At 33.6% G+C, this 20,986-nt stretch overlaps 3 protein-coding genes across 3 annotated transcripts; 2 read left to right on the top strand and 1 right to left on the bottom strand.

Moving 5' to 3' along the window:
• Positions 1-5,439: 5,439 nt before the first annotated feature.
• On the bottom strand, positions 5,440-6,199 carry LOC142229733 (uncharacterized). The gene is made up of 2 exons (XM_075300301.1): positions 6,118-6,199; positions 5,440-6,052 (listed from the first exon to the last, which is right to left on the bottom strand). Exons 1-2 carry the CDS (start codon positions 6,169-6,171, stop codon positions 5,489-5,491), a joined length of 618 nt encoding a protein of 205 aa, XP_075156416.1. The 5' UTR covers positions 6,172-6,199; the 3' UTR covers positions 5,440-5,488.
• Positions 6,200-12,813: 6,614 nt separating this feature from the next.
• LOC142230145 (uncharacterized) lies at positions 12,814-15,252 on the top strand. Its single transcript, XM_075300777.1, has 2 exons — positions 12,814-12,976; positions 14,594-15,252. Exons 1-2 carry the CDS (start codon positions 12,923-12,925, stop codon positions 15,185-15,187), a joined length of 648 nt encoding a protein of 215 aa, XP_075156892.1. The 5' UTR covers positions 12,814-12,922; the 3' UTR covers positions 15,188-15,252.
• Positions 15,253-19,283: 4,031 nt separating this feature from the next.
• On the top strand, positions 19,284-20,430 carry LOC142229660 (uncharacterized). Its single transcript, XM_075300243.1, has 2 exons — positions 19,284-19,693; positions 19,762-20,430. The coding sequence occupies exons 1-2, from the start codon at positions 19,640-19,642 to the stop codon at positions 20,344-20,346; spliced, it is 639 nt and encodes a 212-aa protein (XP_075156358.1). The 5' UTR covers positions 19,284-19,639; the 3' UTR covers positions 20,347-20,430.
• The last annotated feature ends 556 nt before the right edge of the window (positions 20,431-20,986 follow it).

The following is a 20,986-nucleotide window of genomic DNA, read 5'->3' on the forward strand; positions in this document are numbered from 1 at the left end:
CTGAAGTATTTTTTGCTGGGATAGTCGGCCCCGCCCGACTTTAGACTTTCCTTACTTGTTTCTTTTTATTTCGTTTGTTCCATAAGTTGGTGCATTTTCATGTAACGCCAAAGGAGATCAGGCCGAGAGCCATCGTTTAATATGCCGATACACAGAAAAAAAATATCACCAAAATATTTCCAATTAAAAAGTTGCTTGAAGTTGAAAATGTTTTCAATTAATTAATTAATTAATCAAGATAGAATCATTAAATTAATTAAGTCATTGATTGGACATTTTTACATTTTTAATTAAAAAATTAATTGATTCAATTAACTTTTTAATCAAACTCGGAGGACTGAGTCACTTAAAAAAGTGATGGAAATTGTTTTAATTTTTAAATAAACATTTATTTAAAGCATCCAATTTTAAGAAAGTAATTGAAAATAGTCACGTTTTTAATTCAAGAAATTAATTGAGTTTTGCAATCAACTTTAATTAAATTTTTAATTGAAAATAATTGAAATTTTCAAACCAAATCAATTAATTTTTTAATCAAATATTTTTTATGCCCAATTAAAACTGTGATTGATACTCTCATTTTCGCGATTGATATGCAATCATATGGCCCCAGAAACCAGAATTTCTAAATAATTTGATTAAAATTTTGAACAAGGAGGACAATTAATTGTATCGTCTAGTGTGTCAAATTTGGTAAAAATGGGTTCGGATTTAGATAAGGCCAGTGATGGCAGCATTTTTCTGCCTCTTGTCCCCAAATTATGATGTTTTCGTCCCCAGAAATCTCCAATCTAAATTTTAATTCCCTACAAACATCTCCAAAATTTTCTATAGAAATAAAAATTTGATAACATTTTCTATAGAAATAAAATTTGGACAACATTTTCTATAGAAATAAAATTTGAAAAAAATTTTCAATAGAAATAAAATTTTAACAAAGTTTTCTATAGAAATAAAATTTTAATAAAATTTTCGATAGAAATACAATTTTGATAAAATTTTCTATTGACAAAATTTTCAATAGAAATAAAATGTTGACAAAATTTTTGTATAGAAATAAAATTTTAACAAAATTGTTGTATAGAAATAAAATTTTAACAAAATTGTTGTATAGAAATAAAATGTTGACAAAATTTTCTATAGAAATAAAATTTTAACAAAATTTTCTATAGAAATAAATTTTGATTAAATTTTCGATAGAAATACAATTTTGATAAAATTTTCTATTGAAAAAATTTTAAATAGAAGTAAAATTTTAAGAAAATTTTTGTATAGAAATAAAATTTTGACAAAATTGTTGTATAGAAATAAAATGTTGACAAAGTTTTCTATAGAAATAAAAGTTTGAAATAAAATTTTGACAAAACTTTCTATAGACATAATATTTTCACAAAATGTTCTATAAAAATAAAATTTTAACAAAATTTTCTTTAGAAATAAAATTTTGATAGGATTTTCGATAGAAATACAATTTTGATAAAATTTCCTATTGACAAATTGTTGTATAGAAATAAAATGTTGACAAAGTTTCTATAGAAATAAAAGTTTGACAAAATTTTCTATAGAAATAAAATTTTGACAACATTTTCTATAGAAATAAAATTTTGTTAACATTTTCTATAGAAATAATATTTTCACAAAATTTTCTATAGAAATAAACTTTCACAAAATTTTCTATAGAAATACAATTTTGACAAAATTGTCTATAGAAATAGAATTTTGGCAAAACTTCCTATAGAAATAAAATTTTGTTAGAAAAGACTAAAGCGATTTCTCGAAAAATCCCCACAAAAATCCCCAAATTTATGGAAATTCCCCACAAAATCCCCAAGTCCCTAACTCAGAAATTTCGTCCCTAATTTGAGGAAAAATCCCCAATACTGGCAACACTGAATATAGCTCATATATATATGGATCCAGAAGTGGTGCAAAATTGGCGCAGAAGCGATGAAGTTAACATGGGCTTGTCATAGGACGGAAGCCCTCCATTTCAACAGCCGTTGTACTGAATTTGCATCAGCTTGTCGGAAACGTTTTACATCAAATATTTTCAAAAATTCACAATTTTTTCAGATTGGATTTAGCATTTTTGTCGACAAAATTTTAATGATTTGTACCATTTTATGAATTCTTACTCTGTTTTTAACCTATTTGAAACAAAAAAGTTAAAATTATCCATTAAAAGTATGAAACAACCAAGTTATAAAAAATTGAATTAAAAGAACTTCCTGGGTAGTTAAAATAAAAACATCATTGGGAGTGCATCTTCTGGAAGTGCTTTTAAAGTTGTGCCTTTGGAAGAACTTCCAATTTTTTTTGCTGGGTATGTATATCATTCGCCTGATATGGATTTTGTTGGCCACAGAGGCCCGAGGTTTACCTTGAATTTCTTCAAAGAGTACAATATATGGTATCGTTAAGTATATTAGACGTCGTTGAAATCGGTTCAGATTTAGGTATAGCCCCCATATATATGTACGCCTGATTTGGGGAAATATGTAAGAATATTTCATACCTATTTTTAACGGCATTTTACTCCAATTGCCTTAACCCTCTAATGTCCCAATTTTTTTGCCAGCTGATTAAATATTCAATATTAACGATACAAAATCAAAAAAACGACACAAGAAAAATTTATACGGTAACATTCAGTATCTGCTGCAAAGCCTCTTGAAAAGTTTAAACTAAGTTTTCTTTTTATTTTGCCGATTTTTGTTGGCTTAAGGTGTGTTTTACTAAAAGCTTCCTCATTTAACTAAGCCCGCCTAAAGGCGGGATTGGGCATTAGAGGGTTAATATTATACACAAAGAATAATACATTTTACATGCTATTTAAGTGTAAAGTGAATTAAGTCGAATTTGATTAAAATCGATTCAAATTTAGATAAAGTTCTATACGCATGTTTTTCAATTTATGAAAATATGGCCAAAATTCTCACATTTTACACAATTTCAGTGATGATATCACCATATTGTAGTCATATCCAACAAACTGCAGACTACCTAACCTGGCGAGATCTAGTCCATATCCTTTGTGCAAAATTTTACGTTATTCGGAGTAAAACTGTGGTCTGTGTGGTCATATGAGTGTAAATCGGGCGAAATGTATATATGGGAGCTATATCTAAATCTTAACCGATTTCAACCAAATTTGGCACACTACGACACTATCAATTGTACTCTTTGTGCAATATTTGAAGTAACTCAGGGTAAAACTCTGGCTCTGGGGCCATATAAGTGTACACCGGGCAAAAGATATAGTATATGGGAGCTATATCTAAATATGAACCGATTTCTTCCAAAATCAATAGGGTTCTACTCTAATACACATATTTTTGCCAAATTTGAAGTCGATTGGACTAAAATTGCGACCTAGACTTTGATCGCAAAAATGTGTTCACAGACAGATGGAGTGATCAACTCAGGGTCGACCCTGAGCACTATTGCCAAAGACATAATATGTCTATATCGTCTCTTTCTGGGTGTTGCAAACACTGACTTACAGTGCCCTGTTCCACAGTGTGGCGCAGGGTATAAAATTGCGAAATTTTGAATATATTTGAAGTCAAACGTTTTAGATACACTTAAGAAATCATTAAAAATCATACAAAATTATAAAATGTATTTATTTGACAAAATATCAAAATTTTTTCTTTAAATTCACATCTAAACTACAAATTCGGATCACACCTTAAGAAGCAAGGCAAATTCAATGCAACGAATGTTGAATTGGTGGTCTTCTTTCCTACGAGTATAACAAGCCCATGTTAAATTCATAGCTCCTGCACCAATTTTGTACCACTTCCGGAACCAAAAAGAACATTTTCACTACTTTGTTTGCGATGCTTTTTTTTGCTGGGTCGTCTCACTATTTTTCCGGTACAGTTTAATATTTTGTTTTTTTTTTTCACTACAAACATTTGGAAAAAAAAATCCAAAAAAATTTTCTTCTGTGTTGCACGAAAAATAATTCTTTCCTCAGAAAAGAAATTTTAGACAAACTCATTTGCTTTTCGCTCTAAAGAAGTTTATTTGGAAGAAAAGTATATATTTTTTGTGATAAACGTTTATTCTTTTCCATGATGTAAAAACAATTTCATAAAGACTAACTCAAAAGAAAAAAATAACAATCTTTTCTGGCTAATTGTATTTTCCCCCACATCTTTCCACTTCCACGAGGTTTTTTAGTTCTTAGCACCTTTTTCTGTAATACAGAAAAAGGTGCCTGGACGGAGAATCGAACCGCGGACCATACAATTTGTAAGCCAACACACTATCCACTGGTCTACGTAGCTGTTATTGTCATCAACAGACAATTATCGCTATATATACACCAACGCACAAGCAACGCAAACAGTCATACAGTTATATTTATATAGCATAGTTTTCGGCGCCCACGAGCCGATTAAACAAACTTTATTTAACAGAAACACACATTTAGTTGGGCACCGTGGAGCAATGGTTAGTACGTCCGCCTTGCATACCAAGGGTCATGGCTTCGATCGCTGCTTCGACCGAACACCAAAAAGTTTTTTTTTTCATATATTCCCGATATGTTCGGAAGATTCCGAAAAGATGTTCATCATTACATACTACTGTATTAAAGTGTTATTACGAAACTTTAAAATGAGTCTTATTAAAGACTTAAAGTCAAAAAAGAACAGTGCTTGATATAAACGTAATGGACAGTGTTTTGTTCTAAAATATATATATATATATATTTTTTTTTTTCATTGAAAAAATTAAAAACAATTTTTTGATGATAACAACTTCGAATAAATTAAAAAAAAAAAACTCTAACAAAAGAAAACGTTTTCGGTACACGTTTTCCAAACGTTTTTTTTCTTTGCGTGTAGTTGTGGCAAGGACCCAACTTAGGGTTAAGACAAACCCATGTTAAAGTAACCGGTCACTTCCATACGTTTTGACCAGAACTGGTACAGGTCTATACACATCCGGGGCTAGTCTGGTACCCGTCCTGGGGTTTATGCGTTTCCCGTATTGTTTTTAATATTTTAAATAATTGTAAAAACATTGGAAACGTGGATTGTTTGTCAGTATGTGAAGGGAAAATTAAGCGTATCTCCAGAAGAACATATTAGGATGTACATTAAAAGTAATATCACAATGCATATCATATATATGTGAGTTTTTGTGTTCGACAATTTCATTTAAGTTAGTTTAGGTTAGGTGGTAGGCCACAATTTTAGGCTCTCTTAGAGACCATTCATTCCATTGTGATACCACAGTTAGGTTGAAAGGGGCAAAGAGGGTTCTGATATTGTTCTTCTCATGTCGACAGACATATTCCCTATCTTACTTTCAAAACCAGAAGGTAAAGGTTTGTATATCAGTTGCAGTTGCCGAAAGTGACAAGCGCCCTACATTTGTTATCGTGTGTCCCATGAGCCCCCCTATTTCAAGACAATAACACAGTAATTAAACTTTGCTATTGCATATATATTTCATTAGATTAATAACTTCCTCCTTAGCTGCTGGTCAATTTGGAACAGCTCTTAACGTTGGTGGGGAAATTGGTATAGGCAGTGGTCAAAGTGTTTACAGCATTGTTGGTGCATGTTACAGCATCGGTAGGAATAGTGGGTACCTTCTTAATGGCAGCCTGGGTTTTCTTCATCTGACTGGACAAAGTTGACAATTGTCCCAACAATTTGGTGAAGCAAGAGCTGGGTGTTGAGGTACTACCATTGGTGGATTCGTCATTATTGCAAACCTGTTCGTTGAGGTTGATGATGTTATCGCAAGTGGTGATCACAGATTGGGCTGATGTTATAACATTTTTGAAATCGGCAGCGGCATCTGTACCACAGGCTTGAACACTGGGTATAAATGACTGGGTGATAGATTTAATATTCATCACTTGTTTGATGGTACAATTGACACCTTTCAGGGTTTTCAAAGATGCACGGGCAATCCAATAGAAAGTGCTTAAAATACTGAAATTATCAACATCGAGGACACCATCGGCTAAGTCGTTTGGAACATATTCCAAATCATTGGGATGGGGTACATCATAGCCTATGGCGTTGGCCTGTAAGAAATGTAGAATAGCTATGTTAGAATTTGCTCACCCTTTAGAGGTAGATTTTGACTTACATGAACACTAGCCAAGCACAAGGCTGCTAGGAGAGCAACTACGGCGAATTTCATTTTTTTTTGAATTGTATGAATTGAAACGAATTTCTTTTCAAATTAATTTCCCATTCCCGGGAATTGGGCTTTTATAGCAAATTTTTTGCTTGGCCATACCATACCCACGGGAATTTATCAAGTCTACGATATTAATGAGCTGATTTTATACCTCATTCTCTTAATACCTATTGACATATTAGTGTTTTTATCTAAAGACGCAGTGTCAGTATTTTCTACGTTTGGCCCATTATGTATGACCACAGCTAGCCCCCTCCTATTAGAGCTTATCATAATCATAATTTTGTAAATTTGTTTTTGACAAATTCTCACAGTCTAATAGATAATATTTGGGGGCTTAAAAGTATTTTATCTTGTTTTGACGTTTGCTTTTGTTAATATAAAAATCGATAAAATTATATGGACATAGCCATATACCTAGACGGAGTCTAGAAAAATCGATCTAATATACATATGCCGAAATTACAAGTGTGTGCGTGCTACGAAATTGTCGTGATTCGCATGAATCATTATCGCATTGAAATTTTCGATTCAAAAATGTCAAAAAATTAAAAGAGCTCCTTAGGGTACCCCAGGTTACGCCAATGAAGTCTCCAGAGATTTCGTGAGACCAGACATTCTGACATCCATTTACAAAAAAAAAAAATAACATACACATAGAGTTATCATGGGCATTCCCATTTTAAACCAAAGCCAACTTATTAATTTTTCTTTAAAAGTCGATTGACCGATTTTGGCCAACATCAAAATTGGATTTTCAAAAATGTCAAAAGTCGATTACTCGAATTTAATGAATTACCCCTTATATATAAATTTTTAACGTCCAACCCACCCAATTATTCTGTTGAACCAATTACCCAGCAAAAACAGAGCTTCCAAAAAAGTAGTTTGGATCCCCAACTTCTGATCCGGAAGTAGTACAAACTTGAGTCATCTCCAATGAATTTTACATGGGTTTGTCATAGAATGGAAGTACTTCGTTTTCGGATCCTTTGGATTGCTTTAGAAGTTGTGACTTGGAATTTGAATGAAGAAAACCAATTTAAATTTTTATTTTTAACAGGTTGGCTGATAAGTCCCCGGTCTGACACATAGACCGACATAAAAAAAAATTGACGTCTGTAAGTCAATTAGTTTGTGAGATAGAGCGTCTTTTGTGAAGCAACTTTTGTTATTGTGAAAAAAATGAAAAAAAAGAATTTCGTGTTTTGATAAAATACTGTTTTCTGAAGGGAAAAATACGGTGGAAGCAAAAACTTGGCTTGATAATGAGTTTCCGGACTCTGCCCCAAGGAAATCAACAATAATTGATTGGTATGCAAAATTCAAGCGTGGTGAAATGAGCACGGTTACTCAAATTTCAAATATTGAAGTATTAGCCGATCGTAGTTAGTCTTACATGTAGCTCTTACTTAAATATATTTCCAAGTTTCACAAATTTGGATTTATTAACCACACTAATTGAGCGATTTCCTCTTTTTTTAATAATGGACTCAATATTAGTGGCATAGTAACTCTGTAGATTCAGAATCAACTATAGCTCCAAATATCAGACATTTCTGTTCAGATTGTGATAAAACTCCCATAAACATGTACCCCTTAATTTTCTCACAGTATATGTGGTTTAGGGTATTATATAGCCCCGAGTCATTCCGTTTGTAACACATCGAAATATTGCTCTAAGACCCCATAAAGTATATATATTCTGGGTCGTGGTGAAATTCTGAGTCGATCAAAGCATGTCCGTCCGTCTGTCCGTCTGTTGAAATCACGCTAACTTCCGAACGAAACAAGCTATCGACTTGAAACTTGGCACAAATAGTTGTTATTGATGTAGGTCGGATGGTATTGCAAATTGGCCATATCGGACCACTTTTACGTATAGCCCCCATATAAACCGACCCCAGATTTGGCTTGCGGAGCCTCTTAGACCGGCTGAAAGTAGTTGTTATTGATGTAGGTCGGATGGTATTGCAAATGGGCCATATCGGACAACTTTTACGTATAGCCCCCATATAAACCAACCCCCAGATTGGCTTGCGGAGCCCTTAGACCGGCTGAAATTTGGTACGTGGTTTTAGTATATGGTCTCTAACAACCATGCAAAAAGGGAGCCACCGTGGTGCAATGGTTAGCTTGCCCGCCTTGCATACACAAGGTCGTAGGTTCGATTCCCGCTTCGACCGAACACCAAAAAGTTTTTCAGCGGTGGATTATCCCACCTCAGTAATGCTGGTGATATTTCTGAGGGTTTCAAAGCTTCTCTAAGTGGTTTCACTGCAATGTGGAACGCCGTTCGCACTCGGCTATAAAAAGGAGGTCCCTTGTCATTGAGCTTAACATGGAATCGGGCAGCACTCAGTGATAAGAGAGAAGTTCACCAATGTGGTATCACAATGGACTGAATAGTCTAAGTGAGCCTGATACATCGGGCTGCCACCTGACCTATGACCTATCGGTCCATAATTATATATAGCCCCCATATAAACCGATCCCCAAATTTGACCTCCGGAGCCTTTTGGAGGAGCAAAATTCATCCGAAATTTGGTATGTGGTGTTAGTATATGGTCTCTAACAAGCATGCAAAAATTAGTCCATATCGGTCCATAATCATATATAGCCCCCATATAAACCAATCGCCAGATTTGGTTTTGGAGCCTCTTGGAGGAGAAAATTTCATCCGATTCAGTTGAAAGTTTGTATTTTGTGTAAATATATGAAAACTAACAACCCTGCAAAATTTTATCGATATCGGTCCATAATTACATATAGCCCCCATATAAACCTCTTCTCAGATTTGACCTCCGGAGCCTCTTGGAGGAGTAAAATTCATCAGATTCTGTCAAAATTTGGTACATTGTGCTGGTATATGGCCGCTAACAACCAAGCCCGCAGATAAACCGATCCCCAAAAATTGGTTCATATCGGTTCATAATTGTATATAGCCCCATATAAACCGATCCCCATATTTCAATTCTGGCTCTCTAATTACCGCTCAAAAGTTCATATTGGTTCGTATTTATTTGTAGACTTCTTTATATATACCGGTCAATAACTGAATTATATACGTATTTCATCTGCTTTTTTTATACCCTCCACCATAGGATGGGGGTATATTAACTTTGTCATTCCGTTTGTAACACATCGAAATATTGCTCTAAGACCCCATAAAGTATATATATTCTGGGTCGTGGTGAAATTCTGAGTCGATCTGAGCATGTCCGTCCGTCCGTCCGTCTGTTGAAATCACGCTAACTTCCGAACGAAACAAGCTATCGACTTGAAACTTGGCACAAGTAGTTGTTATTGATGTAGGTCGGATGGTATTGCAAATGGGCCATATCGGTCCACTTTTACGTATCGCCCCCATATAAACGGACCCCAAATTTGGCTTGCGATTGCTCTAAGAGAAGCAAATTTCATCCGATCCGGCTGAAATTTTGTACATAGTGTTAGTATATGATCTCTAACAATCATACAAAAATTGGTCCATATCGGTCCACTTTTACGTATAGCCCCCATATAAACGGACCCCCAAATTTGGATTGCGATTGCTCTAAGAGATGCAAATTTCATCCGATCCGGCTGAAATTTGGTACATGGTGTTAGTATATGGTCTCTAACAACCATGCAGAAATTGGTCCATGTCGGTTCACTTTTACGTATAGCCCCCATATAAACGGACCCCCAAACTTGGCTTGCGATTGCTCTAAGAGAAGCAAATTTCATCCGATCCGGCTGAAATTTGATACATGGTGTTAGTGTATGGTCTCTAACAACCATGCAGAAATTGGTATATATCGGTTCATAATTACATATAGCCCCCATATAAACCAATCCCCCGATTTGGCTTGCGGAGCCTCTAAGAAAACCAAATTTCATCCGATCCGGCTGAAATTTGGTACATGGTGTTAGTATATGGTCTATAATAACCATGCAAAAATTGGTCCACATCGGTCCTTAATTATATATAGCTTCCATATAAACCGATCCCCCGATTTGGCTTGCGGAGCCTCTAAGAGAAGCAAATTTCATCCGATCCGGCTGAAATTTGATACATGGTGTTGGTATATGTTCTCTAATGACCATGTCAAAATTGGTCCACATCGGCCCATAATTATATATAGCCCTCATATAAACCGATCCCAAGATTTGAACTCCCGAGCCTCTTAGAGGAGCAAAAGTCATCCGATCCGATTGAAATTTGGTACGTGGTGTTAGTATATTGTCTCTAACAACCATGCCAAAATTGGTCCATATTGGTCCATAATTATATATAGCCTCCATATAAATCGATCACCAGATTTGACCTCCGAGTCAGTCCATAATTATATATAGCCCCCATATAAACCGATCCCCAGATTTGACCTCTGGTGCCTTTTGGAGAAGCAAAATTGATCCGATCTGGTTGAAATTTGGTACGTGGTGGTAGTATATGATATTTAACAACCATGCCAAAAGTGGACCATATCAGTCCATAATCATATATAGCCCCCATATAAACCGATCCCGAGATTTGGAGCCTCTTGGAGGAGCAAATTTCATTCGATTCAGTTGAAATTTGGTACATTGTGCTAGTATATGGCCGTTAAAAACCATGCCTAACTAGGTCCATATCGGTCTATAGTTATATATAGCCCTCAGATAAATCGATCCCCAATCATACAAAAATTATTTGTAGACTTACCTATACATAACTTTTTTGTCTAATATATACCACGTATGGACTAACTCACAATTTAGAAAACGATGTTAAGAAGTTTTAAGATACCACAACCCAAGTAATTCGATTGTGGATGACAGTCTTTCGTAGAAGAATAAAATTCGTCAAGTATGTCATTTTGATCGTCATTGGAATTGAAACATTGTTCAACAAGTGACAAATGTAGAGTGACAAAAAGACATATTAGTCACCCAGCAAAAAAAGCGTCGCCAAAAAAGTAATGAACATTTTCTTTTTGGATCCGGAAGTGGTGCAAAATTGACGCAGAAGCGATGTATTTAACATGGGCTTGTCATAGGCTGGAAGTCCTCCATATCAACAGCCGGTGCACTGAATTTGCATCACTTCTTTAGGTGTGATCCGAATTCAATATTTTGGATGTAAAAAAATTCTGTTATATTTTGTCAAATAAATAATTTTTATATTTTTTTTATAATTTTTAATGCATTCTAACGCTTGTCTGAAACGTTTGATCTCAAATATTTTCAAAAATTCACAATTTTTTCAGATGGGATTTAGCAGTTTTTTCGACAAAATTTAAATAATTTGTACCATTTTATGAATTCTTAAACTGTTTTTAAACAATTTGAAACAAAAGTTAAAATTACCCATTAAAAATATGAAATAAGGATGTTATAAAAAATTGAATGAAAAGAACTTCCTGTGCAGTTAAAATAAAGAACACCATTGGGAGTACATCTTCTGGAAGTGCTTTTAAAGTCGTGCCTTTGGAAGAACTTACAAATTTGTTTTGCTGGACAGTATTGCAAAAACAACAATGCCAGTCGGTTTGATTGTCAATAAAATTCGGTATCTGGCCACTTTCTTACAAGCGAAGCAACGCCTTGGCTCTTTCCAGTCCGTAAATTTTTTGTACATAGTTGAGTCCAAGCTACCAACGGCTTTAGTCCAAGCTACCACAGCGGCGTGTATGTGGATCAATGTTTTCGGATCACCAGTGTTGTTACCGTTTCTTCGTCCCCATTTTGGACCACAATATCCACTTGTGGTTTTCTAGCCAAATATATAGCAATCACTCTATCACTTTTGAATTCCATTACTAATGGACTTTAGTTTTGCATGCAATAGATCAAAATGCTTATTTGAGCTTGTAAACATTTGAACTGCTATTGGAATAAATCTTAAAGCTGTCAGGCGAACGGTTTAGAAATGATGGCAACCTGAAGTTGGTTGCAATACATATCAGTCACACCTGTAAATATGTTTTTGGTCGGTGAACATGGACAATTTTTGTAGCAAAATTGTTGTATTCTCGGCAAACAGAAACATATATGTACATATAGTTGCCGAAATCAGATACATAATTTTCGAGAAAATAACATGGGTGTGACAAACATGTTTCATGTTCTCCGTCCATAAATAACATTTTGCTCTTTAAACATGTTTGGGGCGATCATATTCCTTCTCTGCGTGTTGTAGGCAGCAATGAAAAAAATTGTAATCAGTCGATATCTTAAAAGGCCCTATTAAATATGCCTTGGTCGGTTGTATACTATATTATCACAAGTTTATCCATATTTGAAGCTAAGGACCAATTGTACAATAAAAATGGCAGAAAGATCGCTATAATATCTTTGAATAGAAAACAAAATGTTTTGCAAACAAAAACAAATGCAATTCACTATGTTAAAATTCTTATTAATTTTATTTTGAAGATATAATTAATTTAAAAAATTTTCAATGTTTACTAAGCATTTTCGCTTGGAATTAAGCTATCGGTCGATATCGATACAGGTCGTTATCATCTAAAATATTAAAAGATAAGAAGTCAATGGTTCTGTCAATATCAATCAGCAGACATTTTATTTAATATTTGAGTTAAATCTATTAAATATATATTAAGTGTCAATGATGGTGGAATAATAATCAATGTATAGAAAGTGTGTTTTTTAGCCTATACTGATTATAGGATGATAATCCATGTTAAGAAGAACGTATAAAAGTTGTGTGTCCCTTGGATTGGCAAGTCAATTGACATTAGCTTGAAGTTGAAGTCATTACGAGAAAATGAAATTCACCGTATTTGCCTTAATTGCTGCCTTTTGCCTTGTGGCAGTTTCTGTAAGTTGAAGTGATCCTTAAGTGAATAAACATAACCATAGCGACAGGCGATTGGCGACAGGAGAACCGTAATGGCTAGATTGAATTGAATTTATTTGCGGCAGACTATTCGAGCTTTTGATTTCAAAGAGAAATGTCAACTCTTCAATCATCGGACGCATTGTACGCATTGAACGCATGGTATGTAATTCTACCTTTACACACCATGCGTCAATCCGTGCGTTGATGGAAGGGTTGATTTTTTTTCTGTTTGCGGCAGACTATTCGAGCTTTTGATTTCAAAGAGAAATTTCAACTCTTCAATCATCGGATGCATTGAACGCATGGTATGTAATTCTACATTAACAACCAATTTCTCATATCCGAAAAGAATGCTTTCGTTATGCGTCTTACAGACTATAAGTTTTTCCGGACGGAATGTCTGTGTGTGTAAAGAATCTTACAGTGTGTCCAAGCAATGCGACAATTCGTTGATGACTAAATAATCGGTAAATGTGTTATCGATCCCAAAAACATGTAGCAATATCGATTATGCCTTCGGACTTAACTTATAATGTGGCCAATATATGGGATATGTTCGACACGACCACCGTCGACCGGATAAACTTATAGTCTGCAAGGCGCATTAGGCTGAAATGTCAAAAACACCTGATTTTTCTCTATAAATTCAGATGTTTGGGATATGATAAATTGGCTGTTCATCTGGAAAATGGCGGAAAATGGGATAGTGTTGCCATTGATTATCAATTTTTTTCATCTCTCTACTAGGCATTGTTGTTGGCTGGGGACTCAACAAATAATAAAAAATATTCACATCAAAAACGCTCGAAAATAAGAAAAGAGGAAAATTTTGCCACCAAGCTTATTGCATGCTCTTCAACTAACTTTCGTTATGTTTATGTTTTGCACACAATATTTTTGTAAACATACGATAGTCGATTATTTTTTCCGATTATTTTTTGATGTCAATTTGCAGATGTTTTTATGTAAAGGTACAATACTTGCCACATAGCAAAGTAACATCAATGCCTAGTGATCAGTTAAAGAAAAGGGGGAATTAATGGCAACACTATCAATTCATTTACCGACAAGGAATAAAAATATATTAAATTTGGCGATATGTCAATATCAATGTCAACATAATGTCGTATGTTTTTGGCTTCGCACAAGAAATACACATAAAAAAGTATTCGTCTATCGACATTCGCTCTGGTTGTGTTTACATACTAATATGAAATTCTGGAAAATATGATTTGTTGAACAAATTTGGGGGGGTTTACAAATAATGCGCAGTTATTACATTAACGGCCATTTTCATGTAGCTCCGTTAGGCTTTAACTGCCAGTTAACAGAAAATAAATTGCAAATATCTTCTCTCCGGTTAACTTTAACTGAAAAATTTTCATCAGTTAAGTTCCCAACTGGCCTATGGAATATAAAGACTAGATGACAGCTTCGTCTATAATACGGTTTAAAAGTTGGTTAGTTAACGGAACACTAAAGGAGCTTTATGAAAATGGAGGTAAATCCTCCAGACTTTGTTCAACATAAAATATTTGTTTAATCATTTCTCGTTTGTAAAGCCTATATGATTTTTTCTTTACATTCCTTCTTAAGGCCAACGGCAGTTTGAGGATTGAAAATGAGGATCTTGTGGATTACGATTACATTGCCCAGGATTTGGCTGATGAAATTATGGAAATCGAACCCTATGGACTTTTCACTGGCATGTATTCCGTTATTAAAGCTGCTCTCCGAACTGTAAAGGGTTTGAATTGTACCATTAAAGAGGTTTTGGAAGTTCAAAATGCTGCCCAAGCCTTCGTAAATAACGTTCAAGCTTGTGGTGATGCTGTTTCCAAGAAACTGCAGAATTTGATCAATGCCTGCCAAGATATTATTGATACCTGCAAATCTATTATGGGTATCAATGAGAGCATTTGTGGCAACACCGATGACGAAACCGATTCTGATGTTCAGACCCTAGGTGCTGTATCGGATGCTAAGACTGCTCATAAATGCTTTGTCAAGATGGTTCGTAAGGTTAACAAATTGAAGAAACAAGTCAAGAAGGCCGTTAAAATGATCAAGGATATCAAGAAGGTTCCTGGTGATACCAGTGATTGTGCTATGGATGCCATTAACACCTTGGAAAATACTTTCGTGCAATTCCCTGCCAATGTTAAAACTTGCTCGAAATTGACTAGCTAAGATGTTTGCTAGATAATTAGCTCTGTAGTATTCTAATACTAATAAATGAATAATTTGCAAATGTATAGAGGTTTCTAAGTGATTAATTAGGTGGAATTTTGTAAAAGTTGTTAAAAAAGAAAACACAAAATTTTTTTGAGGGTAGGTGAAGGCATTCTAAAGAGAAAATATAAGGTAAAAAATTTCTCGGAAAAGCCTAGTTTTCGAGATATCGTTATCTGAAAATCGCTATTTGCCTTTATATTTTTGTTAATTCTGACAGCAATTTTTAATAAAATGATTGAAATTAAATTTTAAAGAGAAAATATTTAGTAAAAATTGTGTTGGAAGAGCGTAGTTTTCGAGATATCGATCTTTAAAATTGGCGTATAGGTGGCCGGTCTTCGGCTGGAGTTTAAGACTTTCTCCTATGGACATAGTCAAAATTGGGCCTTTGGCCGGGGTTTTGGGCCTCTCTCCTATGGACAGTGTCCAAAGTGGGCTAACGCGAATCCAAAGTGGATAGGTGGTCGGCCGGGGTTTGGGCCTTTCTCCTATGGACAGAGTCCAAAGAGAGCTAACGTGAACCCGGGGCCTCTCCGGGTCCATGTTATCCTAAATATTGTGCGATGGATACTATATCCAATATACATAATAATGAAAACTGTAACCGGGGCCCGTAACTCCGAAAATAGGTCTTTCCGACAAATAGGGGTATATTACATTTCGTGTTTAGAATCGAAAAGTTTACACTCTGGCCAAAAATTGGACCAATGGGACCACTTGTACTAAAGTAGATTTAAGCCGGACATCTCCGACCTCTATCATCTTCATCAGGCATACAAGAAGTAGGTAATGATTGTATGGGTTCACCGATAATGGGTCAGCAAGGCTTATTTTTTTGTAATTTGTATAGGGCCGTTAAAACGAGATTTACGAAAAATTTTATCTTTTCGCATCATTGGAGCTTTTATCCAATTTAAAACCGTCTTTACCAAACAAAAACGCCTCTAATTCAGATAGTTCAAAGTCATTTTCTTCCGCCAATTCCTTCCCATTATCAATCTCGCCTGCATGTCCTCTACTGAGTACGACATATCTTCTATATAAAAAATATCACTGTCAAAGCAATCCTCAGGGGCACTGTTTTATCAACCAGAGGTCTCTCTTGCTAATTGTTAATTTCAAATCTGAAGTTCGAGTCAATAACTCAATGTAGAAAATTTTGTCAAAATTTTATTTCTATAGAAAATTTTATCAAAATTTTATTTCTATAGAAATTTTTGTCAAAATTTTATTGCTATAGAAAATTTTGTCAAAATTTTATTCCTATTGACAATTTTCTCAAAATTTTATTTCTATAGACATTTTTTACAAAATTTTATTTCCATAGAAATTTTGTCGAAATTGTATTTCTATAGAAATTTTGTCAAAATTGGCCAAACTGCATATCCAAATGTTTCAACATCAATCTTGGGATTGCTTTATCGGCCAGTTTTTTGGAAGCTTTGCTTCAGAATAACTCAATATTACGTTGGGATATAAGTTTCACTAACATCCTTTATTTAGGTGATATGGACACTCGTTCCACTTACATTATCGACTCTATCACCAATCTATAGATGAAGTTCGAGGATCCAGGCTTCTGATGTGGAATAACCACCTATCAAAGCACTATATAAAAGGTGCTCAATTTGGGATATATCGTCGTCATTGTCGCCTTGAAGAAGCTGATGTCACAATACTTAAGTTCATGTTGAATTTGCTCCGGCTTTAGTGCAGTCGATTTTCGGGAATTTGCTTTGGATATATACAGTTATTGGGCGATCGGTTCAAAGATACCATCTAGTGACCAAATTAAATAAATAAAAAATAACATTTTTAGAAAGTTTTCTCAAATTTTGTGAAAATTGTATTTCTATATAAAATTTTCTAAAAATTTTATTTTTATAGAGATTTTTTTTCAAAATTTTATTTCTATACAAAATTTTATCAAAATTTTATTTCTATACAAAATTTTGTCAAAATTTTATTTCTATAAACAAGTTTTTCAAAATTTTACTTCTATAGAAAGTTTTCTGACATTTTTTTCTATATAAAAATTTGTCTAACTTTTATTTATAAAGAATATTTTTTCAAAATTTTATTTCCATAAAAATTTTATTACTTTCGTTTTGTTTGTTATTGTTGGTTTACTCTTCAATCATTATTGTTGACCAAACTACAAGAGTAGCTTAACCAACAGAGGAAAAGTATGCTTGTCAAATTTATTTGGGCAAAGTCCTATAGACTGCATGATGGTCGGATGGGATGGACAGCTGTTTCGGAATTACCACATTCCTCATCAGCATCCTCTACTTAAAGCAAAGCTATCATAAATATATATCTTAATTTTCAAAATTTCTGTACAAATTTTTTCAAAATTTTATTTCTACAGAAATTTTGTCAAAATTTAATTTCTTAAGGAATATTATCAAAATTTTAGTTCTATAAATTTTATTTCTATAGAAGATTTTTTTTCAAAATTTTATTTCTACGGAAAGTATAATCAAAATGTTATTTCTAAAGAACCTGTTCTCAAAATTTTATTTCTATAAAATTTTTTTTTCAAAAATTTATTTCTACATAAAATATTATCAAAATGTTCTTTCTGAAGAAGCTGTTCTCAAAACTTTATTTCTAAAGAAAATGTTCGCAGACTTTTATTTCTAAAGAAATTTTTTGAAAATTGCATTTCTATAGAAAAAATTGTCAAAATTGAATTTTTAAAGAATTTTTTTTTCCAAATTTTATATCTATAGAATTTTTTTAATTAACAATTTTTTCAAAATTTTATTTCTATAGAAACATTTCTTAAAATTTTATTTCTATAGAACATTTCCTCAAATTTGTATTTTTGTAGAACATTTCTCAAAATGTTAATTCCATATATAAAATTTTGTCAAAATTGTAGTTGCATAGAAAATTTTGTCCTAATTTTATTTTTATAATTTTGCGAAATTTTTATTTCTATAAAAATTTTTCTCAAAATTATACTTCTATAGAAAATTTTTTCAAAATTGTATTTTTATAGAGAAGTTTCTCAATTTTTTTTATAGAAAATTTTCTCAAAATTTTATTACGATAAAAAATTTGGTAAAAATTTTATATATATTTATAGAAAATTAAAGTACCTTTTAGTGTGATTTTTTACTATTTTTGGTAGAATCCAGTCTTATTGACCTCTAGATTAGATTCCCTGGTTAGAAGATCGGCTGGGTTAATACGAAGAATCTGATTGCGCCCAATTTGGATGACTCAGACGATCAGTTCTGAGATTTAATTTGGTCCCAGTGCTTTAGTTATTTTAATCATGAATTTCACCAGTGTTGTTTGACTCTCTTACTGGTCTCTCAATTTAGTTCCTTGATTCGAAGATTGTCAGGGTGACTCCGAAAAATATAACCATGGTCGTTTGAAAGTTCTGTTAATTCCATTGAACTGTTTTTACAGATGGTGCGTATCCAGTGATTGGTTAGTTGTTATCACTGAAGTTTTCCGCAGCGGTATTATTTCGGGAAGGTAGCTCGCTGAAGTGCCGATGAAACTGTTTCCGAAGAAACTTCTCAGCTTTTGATGAATAGCCGTACAGCGTTCAGAGTTTGAAATCGTATGGGATCATATAATCAACTGCTCCCGACATTAAGGCCAGTATTAAGTTTGTTTTTCATGATAAAAATAAAAAATCTTCACGGTTATTTTTCTTTATTACGTTGCTTTTTTAAGAAGATCGCTTATTGAAGTGATACTTTGACCATTCCCACCATATTATATTCGAGTTCTACAACGAAAACTCGTTTTCCTTATTTCTATTAAGCACTTTTAGTTTTGTTTTTCACTTGTGCAAGACGAACTTAGTACTGATCTTTATTTGGAAATCCCGATCGAGAGATTTCCGATTAACTATCCATGCATGAACAAAATATAGTCAGTGAATCAAACACCTTCAATTTCGAAATGCAATAATTCTTCGATGTTATTTTCAACATGTGTGTATTTTGAGACACTTCACAAAACGTCACTAAAAAATACATATAAAAATTCTTACTGGTGAAGTGTCTAACATTTTGTGGGAATTTCTAGACTTCTGTCTATTTTTGGAAGAAACACTCTATACAACGACTATAGAAGATCCGATGTAGGTAGACCTACCCTGAGCTGGTCAATGAATTCTCAACCGATTAGCTAAAGTGTCTGATTAAGTTTCATTGACATGTCATCACAACAATCGCTTGCGTCAAAATTATTATCACTGTCAATTTGACAGGTTATGGAGTATGTTAACCGATTAACCAAATCTTATCGATACAAATGCAAAACGGTTTCCCTTTAATATTCTGGTGAACATGGGTCAATAATTGGTTATAAATAAAAAAATTTTCTCAAAGAAAAGTTAGTATTTCACTGGAATATCAACTTCATTGCCAGAGCAATATGAAATTCACAATTTTTGCCGTATTGGCTGGTTTATGTTTGGTTGCTGTAAGCGTAAGTTTATTCTGATACATTCAAGTCGTGTTTATCGGTTCCGATTTCATCTTTATTTGCTATTTCAGGCCAATATTGAACTACCCGCTCCCATTGAGGAAATCGACTTTGAGTTCATTGCCAATGATGTAGCTCAAGATACTGTCGATATTGATGCTCAGGTTTCTTGGCTTGGCATCTATTTTGTTATTCACAAAGCGTTGACTACATTGAAGGGTGTCAACTGTACCATCAAGGAGGTCTATGCTATTAAAGCTGCTGCTACTCAATTTGTCTCAGATGTTCAAGCCTGTGGTGGTGATGTCTCCAAGAAACTTCAACAATTGATTGACACTTGCAATAACATCATTTCAACTTCTAACGATATCATTCATTTGGATGAGAATGTCTGCGGTGATACCACAAGTTCTGATGATACAGATACCGCTGTCTCTGTTCAAAAGAGTACAACTCCATGGAAGTGTTTCTGGAAATTGTTGTTCAAAACTTTGCAATTGAAGAATGAAGTTAAGAAAGCCATTAATTTGATCAAGAAAATTCCTTCAGTTCCCGGAGATGCTGGTACCTGTGTAGATAATTCTGTCAACACGTTGAGCAATGCTTTCAATCAATTCCCAACGAATGTGAAAACTTGCTCCAAATTGACTAACTAAATTGAGATGTGTGCGAATGTTTAAAGATTTTTTTATTGATTTAAAGATGTGTTTCTTTTAAATAAATAAAAAATTAGAACTCTAGGTTTTTGATTTTTTTTCCAAGAATTTAGTATAAATTGGAGCGAGTGTTACAAAAGAGACATCTAAAGAAAGCAAAAGTATAGCATAAAAATACCCCAGTTATGATGCAAAGGTAATCCTTAGATCTGCTTCGGGTGAATTGGAAAGAGACTGGACTACACAAAAAAAAATTGTCTTCAATCATGCAATTAATCGATCCAATTAATTTTTAATTGAAATATCTTCAATCACAAAAATGATAGTATCAATTAAAAATTAATTGAAAGTCGATTAAAAAATAATTGATGCAATTAAAATATTAATTGATACTATTAATTTTTGTGATTGATTTTTGTTTTAATTAAAAAATTTGTTGAACCAATTAAATTTTTAATTGAATATTTTGTAAAACTCATTTAAGACATTTTTTTCTGTGTAAGAAATAAAGAAATAATCTATTGATCGGATGCTCATGCTAATGGTAAAAGAAGAGGGGGAAACCCCCAAGATAGACACACTACACCACTTGTGTTGGTGACCATTATACACGGCCTACTCACAAATAAATCAAAACATT

The sequence above is a fragment of the Haematobia irritans genome, chromosome 3 (assembly GCF_050003625.1).
Source record: "Haematobia irritans isolate KBUSLIRL chromosome 3, ASM5000362v1, whole genome shotgun sequence".
Lineage (NCBI taxonomy): Eukaryota > Metazoa > Arthropoda > Insecta > Diptera > Muscidae > Haematobia > Haematobia irritans.

Bases quoted from the DNA above. Each gene is read 5' to 3' on its own strand.
- LOC142229733 (XM_075300301.1), bottom strand. From the start codon at position 6,171: ATGAAATTCGCCGTAGTTGCTCTCCTAGCAGCCTTGTGCTTGGCTAGT. The intron at 6,053-6,117 runs GTAAGTCAAAAT...CATTTCTTACAG, and splicing joins TGTGCTTGGCTAGTGTTCAT to GCCAACGCCATAGGCTATGA.
- LOC142229660 (XM_075300243.1), top strand. From the start codon at position 19,640: ATGAAATTCACAATTTTTGCCGTATTGGCTGGTTTATGTTTGGTTGCT. The intron at 19,694-19,761 runs GTAAGTTTATTC...TTGCTATTTCAG, and splicing joins TATGTTTGGTTGCTGTAAGC to GCCAATATTGAACTACCCGC.
- LOC142230145 (XM_075300777.1), top strand. From the start codon at position 12,923: ATGAAATTCACCGTATTTGCCTTAATTGCTGCCTTTTGCCTTGTGGCA. The intron at 12,977-14,593 runs GTAAGTTGAAGT...TTCCTTCTTAAG, and splicing joins TTTGCCTTGTGGCAGTTTCT to GCCAACGGCAGTTTGAGGAT.